The 9,567-nt window shown below is 47.2% G+C and overlaps 1 protein-coding gene across 5 annotated transcripts in view; it reads left to right on the top strand.

Annotated features, from left to right (window-relative positions):
* The window catches only part of VPS53 (VPS53 subunit of GARP complex), a 166,638-nt gene that overhangs the window by 49,805 nt on the left and 107,266 nt on the right, over positions 1 to 9,567 (top strand). For 4 of the 5 annotated variants that reach the window (XM_032263449.1, XM_032263448.1, XM_032263447.1 and 1 more), the window contains exons 5-7: positions 2,078 to 2,164; positions 5,504 to 5,619; positions 7,502 to 7,621. In XM_032263449.1, the coding sequence (XP_032119340.1) occupies positions 2,078 to 2,164; positions 5,504 to 5,619; positions 7,502 to 7,621 (323 nt within the window). Of the gene's footprint in view, positions 1 to 2,077; positions 2,165 to 5,503; positions 5,620 to 7,501; positions 7,622 to 9,567 lie in introns of those variants that run through there. The other variant, XM_032263450.1, reaches the window with a different exon arrangement.

Here is a 9,567-nt window from a genome sequence, read left to right as displayed (position 1 = left end):
AGGCCACGCACCCTTATCGCATTGCACACGGACTCTTCATTCCAGCCCTAGCTCAGGCCACGCACCCTTAATGCATTGCAGACGGACTCTTCATTCCAGCCCTAGCACAGGCCACGTCCCCTTAACACATTGCAGACGGACTCTTCATTCCAGCCGTGCCACATACACCTGCCTGTCAAGCCCGACATCCTCCCATCTTCCCTTGTTCAGTCAGTGCACCCTGTCCCTGGGTTTTCAAACTAAACTCCAGGAATAGTGCTTGGTTCTTCCCTCTCCGTCATCACCCACATGCAGTCCGTCAGTGAGTCCTGTGCATTATACCTCCCTGGAAACCCTGAATCACTCCATGTCTTCCCATCACCACCGGCTGCCTCATCTAGACCTCCACTGGCTCATGTGGACAGCTGCAGCACCTTTGTCACAGGTCTTTCCCTCCTGCCTCTGCTCAGCCCCTTCACCATAGAGCAGCCAGGACAGTCTTTCATATGAGTAAACTGTCCGTCCCTCCCTGTGTAAAACCTTCAGTGGCTTCTCATTTGCACTTAGACCAGAGGCCCTCCATGCTCTGGCTGCTGCTTACCTCTCCAGATTGTTTCTAGACACTTCCCACTGCGATTTTACACTACCACCTGCTGTCTTTTTGGACCAGAACACTGAGGTCTTTTCTCTATCAGGGTCATTGCAATTGCTGTTTTCTCCACTGAAAATCCTCTTACTCCAAATCGACAAATTCTGACACCTCCTCGTCCTGCAGGTCCTGGTTCATGTGCCCTTTTTCAGGAGACCTTCCATGACCACCATCTCCCTTATTCTCATTACCTGTCACACTTGGGAATTTTTTTGTTTCTTTGTTTTGTTGTTTTTCCAGGATCTCCTCCCTCTTACTTACTTTTCAAAGTCAGTTCGTTCCTTGAGGACAGAGAGAAACACCATACTGTCTTGTCTACCATTGGATTCCTAGTGATTAGAGTCATGCCTGGTGTGTGGGAGGCATTCAGTAAATACTGAATGATTGAAGAGTGAATTAAGGAGATGCTGACTCATGCCTTGTACTGTAACTGCTGCAGGAATTCACAGTAGCACTTTAGCTATAGGTAGTCTTTAGTCACGGGACAGTCAGGTACATGTCGTCTACGCGTATGTGGCCTGCTTGCTCTCTCACAACTGCACTCACTACTTTCCCTCCTGGCAGAAGCTGCAGCAGGGTTGTAATACTTTTATTGTGTAGCATCCATCTTTGTAGGTTTTTATTTCAGTGGAAATACTGGGCTCACCATTAGCTTTCTGTTCGCTTTTTGAGACAGGGTCTTGCTCAGTCACCAGGCTGGAGTGCAGTGGCATGATCACGGTTCACTGCAGCCTTGACCTCCCAGGCTCAAGTAATCTTCCCACCTCAGTCTCCTGAATAGCTGGGACTACAGGCGTGCACCACCATGCCTGGCTAACTTTTTTTTTTCTTTTTTTGCAGAGACAGAGTCTCTCCATGTTGCCCAGGCTAGTCTTGAACTCCTGGGTTCAAGTCATCCTCCATTATCAGCCTCTGAAGTGCTGGGATTATAGGTGTGAGCCACTGTTAGCTTTAAACATTCCTTTCTAACTCGGTTGCATTGGTTTTCAAATGGGGTACTGTAAATGTCTTTAAGATTTGTTGCAGTTCTGGAGTCCCCATTTACTCTCCAGGTGTTTTGAATGCACAGCGTTCTGGAACTTCCAAGTCCAGAGCTTTCCCCTCGCCCCAGTTTAGAGCTATCTCTGTCCCTCTGTATGAGGCTTTGAAGGTAACTGCACAATTGTGCTTGCACACACCCACAGCCACACACAGAGATATACGCGTCCTATTGTTGTCAGCAACATGTACAGTAGTCACTGAGATAGAGGGGAATCATTTAGTTTTAAATTAAAACTTTGTGAGGCACATTGGTAAGAGTTCCGATTGCCTGTGTGCGGGAAACACAATGTTGGCATAAATACGATGAATCAAGAGAGCTTTATGGAAATTTTCTTTTGTGCCTGGAGTTGATTATGGTTCAGCTGTCTCAAGTTGGTTTTTGTTTTTCTTGTATTTCTCTTACTCTAGGCACTTGAAGAGGCTCAGAAAGCTATCCAGCAACTCTTTGGCAAAATCAAAGATATCAAAGACAAAGCTGAAAAATCAGAGCAAATGGTGAGTTCTGGTTTCTTCCTAACTTTTTTGCAAAAAAAGAGAGAAGTGAGCTGCTCATCCAGGCATTCTAATAATGGGCTTTTTCTCCCACTCCTGCAGCCACAGTCATCTGCATCTCTGAAGCAAGCCCCTGTCAATGCGTTCAGATCAATTCAAGGGGAGCTGCTTGCTGGACAGCAGTGACTCACCATCTCTGCTGCCCTGCCTTGGCAGCCCTGGTTTTAAATAGGCAACGTTTTGGTTTTTTCTCTCCTTTCTCAAAAATAGTTTCCTAGTCATTGTGGATTCCTTTCTCTCTCTTCTTTTTAAAATTTTCAAGCTATCCCTCTGAAGTGGATTCCTTTCTCTAACATTTGTTCGTATCATGTATTTCTCAGTCAAGGTGTACAGTATGTCACTTGGTAGGACACAGAGAATATGCTCCCAGATCTGTGAGGAGGGATGTCTCCTGCCCGTGATCCATGTGTGTAGAACACGGAGAATATGCTCCTGGATCTGGGAGGAGGGATGTCTCCTGCCTGTGATCCATGTGTGTAGAACACGGAGAATATGCTCCTGGATCTGTGAGATGTCTCCTGCCTGTGATCCATGTGTGTAGAACATGGAGAATACTCTCCCGGATCTGGGAGGAGGGATGTCTCCTGCCCGTGATCCATGTGTGTGGAACACGGAAAATATGCTCTGAGATCTGGCAGGAGGGATGTCTCCTGCCAGTGATCCATGTTTGTAGAACACGGAGAATACTCTCCCGGATCTGTGAGGAGGGATGTCTCCTGCCAGTGATCCATATGTGTGGAACACGGAGAATACGCTCCCGGATCTGTGAGGAGGGATGTTTCCTGCCAGTGATCCGTGTGTGTGGAACACGGAGAATACGCTCCCGGATCTGGGAGGAGGGATGTTTCCTGCCCGTGATCCGTGTGTGTGGCACACAGGGAATATGCTCCCATATCTGGGAAGAGGGATGTCTCCCGTGATCCTGTATGTGGTTTTGGTGGAATTCTCCCTTGACTAATTTGTGTCCCCCAGTGCTGTGTTCAAACGCTTCCCTTGAATTCCGAGAACCCAGCATTCACCCTTTCCTCCTCCATGGGAGGCACTGGGGAGTGCTAGAAATCCAGAGTTCACAATCTGACTAAATAATGTCCTGTCTCTCAGTTGTCTCAGAAGTTCAGTGTCTTCAACTGTAAAATGAGGATAATGGCACTTGCTTCACAGGATTGTTGTGAGAATTAAAGGTATGGAGAGCACTGAGCCGAGTCCTAGCGACCTGATTCTGTGGTCCTTCCCCGAGGATGCATTATACTCAGCAGCACCCAGGCATCCTCGAAGCATGTTTCAGTGACAGTGTCCAGTGCTGCTTTCGCTTGAGGTTATTGCCTTTGCCGATGTCCTTGATGCTAGTCTGTATTCTGGACTTGCTTCCTCTTCCAGCTGAGGGGCTTTGCAGTGGCAGTTTGCTCCCTAGTTATTAGATGTCTCTCTTAAGGCAGTTCACTTTCCTGGACAGTGCTTTGCTGAAGGGAGGAGACATCGGCGTGAGGGGAGAAGTGATCTTTGCTGAGCTCTTTTAGTGTACCAGCGCCGCGCTGGTTTCTTTGTACTGGCACGCTAAGATAGCCTTATAACAACCTTATGAACTAGATTTTATGATCATTATTATCTTTGCAAGTACCCATTTTATAGATTGAGAAAACAGTCTTGGTGAGGCTGAGAAACCTGTCATAGGATGCAGAGCTGGTGAGTGGTAGAGCTGGGACTCAGTCCCCGATCTGTCTGTCTCTCAAACCTGCCACTTCGTGTTCTGTCCTTTCTTGGCTGCTCATGGGCAATAGTTGAGGTGAATCAGCTATGGCATTCTCTTTTGCACATGGTCTCTTGTAGTTTGACCTGAGTACCCCTTGCGTGCCCTGCCTTTGAAGGCTTTGTTTAGGGAAAAATAAGTAGTTTGGTTTGCCTAGAGAAGCACAGGCTGTGGGACGGGGAGTGATGGGAGATCCTGGGAACAAAGAGACTAGTCAGCTGCAGTGCAGAGCAGTGAGGGACTGAACAAGAAAGAGAAAGAAAGGCAATAGGAAATGACACAGAAGAAGAGTTTTTAGGACTTAATGACTTACTGATGCAGGGACTAGGAAGAGTCATAGAGGACTGTGACTTCGAACACAGTGGTTAAAGACCCCCAATGTGGCCGGGCACAGTGGCTCACACCTGTCATTCCGGCACTTTGGGAGGCAGAGGGGGGTGGATCACTTGAGGCCAGGAGTTCAAGACCAGCCTGGCCAACATGGCAAAATCAAAAAATGAGCATCCAAAAATGCATCGTGATGCATGCCTGTAATCCCAGGTACCCTGGAGACTGAGGCAGAGAATTGCTTGCCTGGGAGATGGAGGCTGCAGTGAGCCTAGATCGCACGACTGCACTTCAACCTGGATGACAGAGGGAGACTCCATCTCAAAAAAAAATAAATAGATAAAGACCACTGATGTTAGGACTGAAGCTAAGAAACCCAGAAAGAGGTACAGAGATTTTTTTGTAGGAAATAGGATGATGATCTAAGAGTTGGAAGTGGGTGATGAGATTACAGGGCCGGTCTTCTGTTTTCTATATCTAGTTTATTATACCACTCCTGGCTGTTTTTTTCCCCCAAATTCAAGTATTTGGTAAAGTGGTAGGTTTCCCACTTGTCTGTTGAATATGCTTTCCTAGTGCCTGAAATACACTTGCATCCCCAGAGATAGTGTCTTTTCTCTTGGACCTGCTGAAACAACATTGTCAGGACCTTGTTCCCCAAATTGCCTTCTCACCCCTGAAGTCTGCTCTGCCCTCTTGGTACCTTACATGTTAAGCATGTGTTACTGGGGGTTATATTTCAGTCATTTTGAGATTTGAGAGTAAGTCTTTTCTTTGCTGGAACCAGGCCATAGGCCCTAGTTCCATTAATAAAGACCATCTGAGTACAGTGTACTGACTGGTGCGCAGCTTCAGCACCCGAAGGCAGCCTCTTCTCACCTCACTTAGGAGGAAATGCACTGTGCTCGCTGCCTCTGTCCTGTATGTTCAATACTGATTTGCTGTTTGGATCATTTCATTTGGGGCAAAAAATAAAGTTTATTTCATGCTCACAACTAAAGGTTTTATAACTCTGAGCAAAGTCCAGAGAGATGCCACATTACGTTTAAATGCCTGCTTGGAAGTTGTTTTGATTTTGTATTGTGAGAATGTTTGCCAACCTGAGATTTTTCCCTGCTTCATCTGTATTAGTTTCTTATGGAGTTACTTGCAAAAGTGTTTACATCTTTCTTAATATTATTCCTTTCTTGTGGCTTTCCAATGTTTAGGTGAAAGAAATCACCCGTGATATTAAGCAGTTAGATCATGCGAAACGCCACCTGACCACCTCGATCACAACACTGAACCACCTGCACATGTTGGCAGGAGGCGTCGATTCCCTCGAGTAAGCAATGCCAGCTTTCTCTGCTGGGGCCACGGGAAATGTATCACGTAGAGAGAATGTACTGTGGGCTCACTGACTTCTCAGACAGGAAAGTCTTACCACCCTGCCCCACTTTCTGCAAATTGGCTTCAAGTGTTCAGTTACCATTTTTGCTTTGTGCCCTCTGGTGTTCACAACCTAACAAAGGCTGGCAGCCAGTCTGAAGGGGACCCGGGAAGGTATTCAGAATGACTCCAGGAGTGTGACTCATCTTCAGGTTCTCGCTCTGTACCATCAGGGCAATGACTCAGGCCTGTCATCACTCTCTGCGGCTTCTGCCTCGGCAGGCTTCCTGCTGTATTGGGCTGAGTTGCGCTGTCATGGAAGACACCATATGAGACAGGACTTTGAATCGTTCAGACGACTTCTTTTTTTCAATCTACTTTTTGAAAAGTAGCTTTGTGTTTGGCTTGTAGAGGGAATGGTACATGAGAACAGTAGGAAGAGTTGGTTATTTACTACAAAGAAGCAATCTAAAGCCTCCTTTACTAGCAGGATTCTGCCACTCCAGCTCACCTCTGTGGCCTCAGGGTGATTCCACGTGTGTACAGGGAAAGTCTTCATAGAAACTGAGATACAGCATTCAACGTCCTGGGTGCGGGGAGTGGGAGAGTACCTTGAGGGAAAGAGGAGAAGGGGCAGGCCCCTTCCTGACCTCTGCTAGGCATTGTATGAGTTCCAGGGACCCTGGTCCACCCTCCTGTGAGCAGTGAGAGCAGCAGCCAGAAGGGGGGGGTGGTGAGCAGTCTCATTTGTTCCTTCCTCAAGTGGTCTGCATTGTCCACCAAACTATCGGACCAGGCAGTGGTGGCACCCTAACACCTTGGCTCAAACTGGATCCTTTTTCAGTACCTCTTAAGGAAAATAATAAATTACAAATTTAATTAAACAGCCCAACCCTAATGAAAAATTTAGATCTGATAGTTTATGCTTCCTTCCTCCCTTTGTGTTACTTGATTTTATCAGCATCCTTTTATTTAAGCTTCATTAACCTTAGCAGTAGGGAAAGCAGAGGTCTGTGGCACAGAGATGCCTCAGAACCTACAGACTGCAGTTAATAGGTAAGGGCATGCCCTTTTTTTGCTGGGGTGCGGGGGTTGGAGGGCCTCACAGTGTTGGCTAGGCTGGAGTGCAGTGGCACTATCTAGGCTAGCTGCAGCCTCCACCTCCTGAGTTCAAGTGATTCTCCTGCCACAGCCTCCTGAGTAGCTGGGATTACAGGCATGTGCTACCATGCCCAGCTAATTTTTGTATTTTATTAGAGATGGGGGTTTCACCATGTTTGCCAGGCTGGTTTTGAACTCCTGACCTCGTGATTTGCCTGCCTCAGCCTCCCAAAGTGCTGCGATTACAGGTGTGAGCCACCTCGCCTGCCCAGATGGGTTTGGTTTGCTCATAGGCTGTAATCCTCAGATGGTAACATCCCTACCCCTCTTCTCTGTCCAAAGCTTGCTAGTCCCATAATATCCAGCCCAAATTCTAAATCTATAGTCTTCCCAGATTCCCCCCCCCCCACACCTAATGAGAATTCATCACTGATGCATTCCTTTGTATCCACCATAGCACATAACTTGTCACTCTGTTTAGAACATGGTTCATCCTATTTGATACTGGTTAGATGTGTACTTGACTCTCTCCCTTACTATGTGATGTCACCTAGAGGATTTGGACCATATCCTATACTTTTCCTCCCCCAGTGCACAGCATGTTACGTATTCAGTGCTCAGTGAATGTTGATTAAACTGAGTTGATGTCTGCTTTAGAGCTTGAGTAGGTTGTTCTGTATCTGTATCTTGTGTCCTTAGTGTTTTTCTAGACCTTTACACGTCTTATTTCCTTGCAGAGCCATGACCAGGCGAAGACAATATGGAGAAGTTGCTAATCTCCTTCAGGGTGTAATGAATGTCCTGGAGCACTTCCACAAGTACATGGGGATTCCACAGATCCGGCAGCTTTCTGAAAGGTAAGCTGTCACTGGAGGAAATGATCTCGCTGTCAGAAAAGGACCTGGAGCTCTGAAGTGCTTAAGCACTTAGCTCAGCACGTTCACTGCAGAATCTTACTGTATGAAGGAACCTCAGATGCTGCCTGATCTAACTGTGTGGTGCAGGTGTCCCCCGACAACACCCCTCACCATGTCTTCTGCAGCTGCCTATGTTAGAGAGTTACAGTTGTCCCCATTTGTGAGAGAAACTGTTCCAGGTATCTATTTCTTTGTGACACACCAGCATAAAACTTAGTAGCTTAAAACATTAATTGTTTTGCACATATAATTTGGCCTGGCTCTGGGGATCAGCTGATTCTGCTCCATGCAGAGCCGAGGCAGCTCAAGAGGGGAACTGGAGAATGCACTGGCTGGCTCTCATGGCTGGCAGGTTGGTGCTTGCTGTCAGCTGGGAGCTCAGCCAGGCTGTGGGCTCTCATGGCTGGCAGGTTGGTGCTTGCTGTTAGCTGGGAGTTCAGCCAGGCTGTGGGCTCTCATGGCTGGCAGGTTGGTGCTTGCTCTCAGCTGGGAGCTCAGCCAGGCTGTGGGCTGGGATCTGTTGTTGTCTTCCATGAGCTGCTTAGACTTCCTCGTGGTAAGGTAGCTGGTTCCAAGAATGAGCATCCCAAGAGAACCAAGCCTTGGAAATTTCATAGCATCATTTCTGCCATGGTCACAAGCCTGCTAAGATTCAAGAGGAAGGAACATACTCTTCTCCCACCCCGCTAATGGGAGGAATGTCAAAGTCATGTTGTTACAAAAAGCATGTGGGATGGGGTAGATTGCTGTGGCAGTCTTTAGAAAATACAGTGGCTCATGCCTGTAATCCTAGCACTTTGGGAGGCTAAGGTGGGTGGATCACCTGAGGTCTGGAGTTTGAGACCAGCCTGGCTAACATCGTGAAACCCTATCTCTACTAAAAATATAAAAAATTAGCTGGGCATGGTGGTGTGCACCTGTAGTCACAGCTACTCGGGAGGGAGGCTGAGACAGGAGAATTGCTTGAACCTGGGAGGTAGAGGTTGCGGTGAGCCGAGATCATGCCATTGCACTCCAGCCTGGGTGACAGAGCGAGACTCCATCTCAAAAAAAAGAAAACAAAGAAAATATGGTGAGCCACTGAAACTTCAGATATGATAAAAAGATGACTTTCTCTCCAACCTTATTCTTTCCTTCTTATTGCTGTTGAGTTTTAATCCCAGATTCAGATCCAGTGGAAAGGAATATAGTTACTCAGAGAGAAGGAAGATGAGGATTCTAAAGGAGGATGAGTAGTTGACTCAGTGCCTTTTCTATTGGAAGTCGGGACAGGTAGAACACTGAAAAGGCAGAGACCATCACAGTTGCAGCTAACCTTGCAGCAAAGAAGAAATGAAGGGGTTGTTACTTAGCAGCAGCCATCATTTTTGATGCCTTTTTAATAAGATCTGACTGCTACAGGCTTCTTTGTTTTCCTTAAGTTTCCCTATCTGTAATTATGTAAGAAATACACATAAACTTTTTAAAAATAGAGACACGGTCTCACTTTGTCACTCAGGATGGAGTGTAGTGGCACAGTTATTGCTCACTGCAGCTTGGAGAGCTCCTGGGCTCAACTGATCCTCCCGCCGCAGTTTCCCAAGTGGCTGGGACTACAGGCACACAGTACCACATCTGACTAATTCTGTACCTTTTTGTAGAGACAGCGTCTCGTTCAGTGGCCCAGGCTGGTCTTGGGCTCCCAGAGCACTGGGGTTACGGGCATGAGCCACTGCAACTGGCTCCACGTTTTCTCTTGTTTAGAAAGGTCAAATAGGCCGGGCGCGGTGGCTCAAGCCTGTAATCCCAGCACTTTGGGAGGCCGAGGCGGGTGGATCACGAGGTCAAGAGATCGAGACCATCCTGGTCAACATGGTGAAACTCCGTCTCTACTAAAAATACAAAAA

The sequence above is a fragment of the Sapajus apella genome, unplaced genomic scaffold (genome assembly GCF_009761245.1).
Source record: "Sapajus apella isolate SASKATOON/1434 unplaced genomic scaffold, GSC_monkey_1.0 scaffold136, whole genome shotgun sequence".
NCBI classification, from domain to species: Eukaryota; Metazoa; Chordata; class Mammalia; order Primates; family Cebidae; genus Sapajus; species Sapajus apella.
This window is presented reverse-complemented; position numbering and strand designations above follow the sequence as displayed.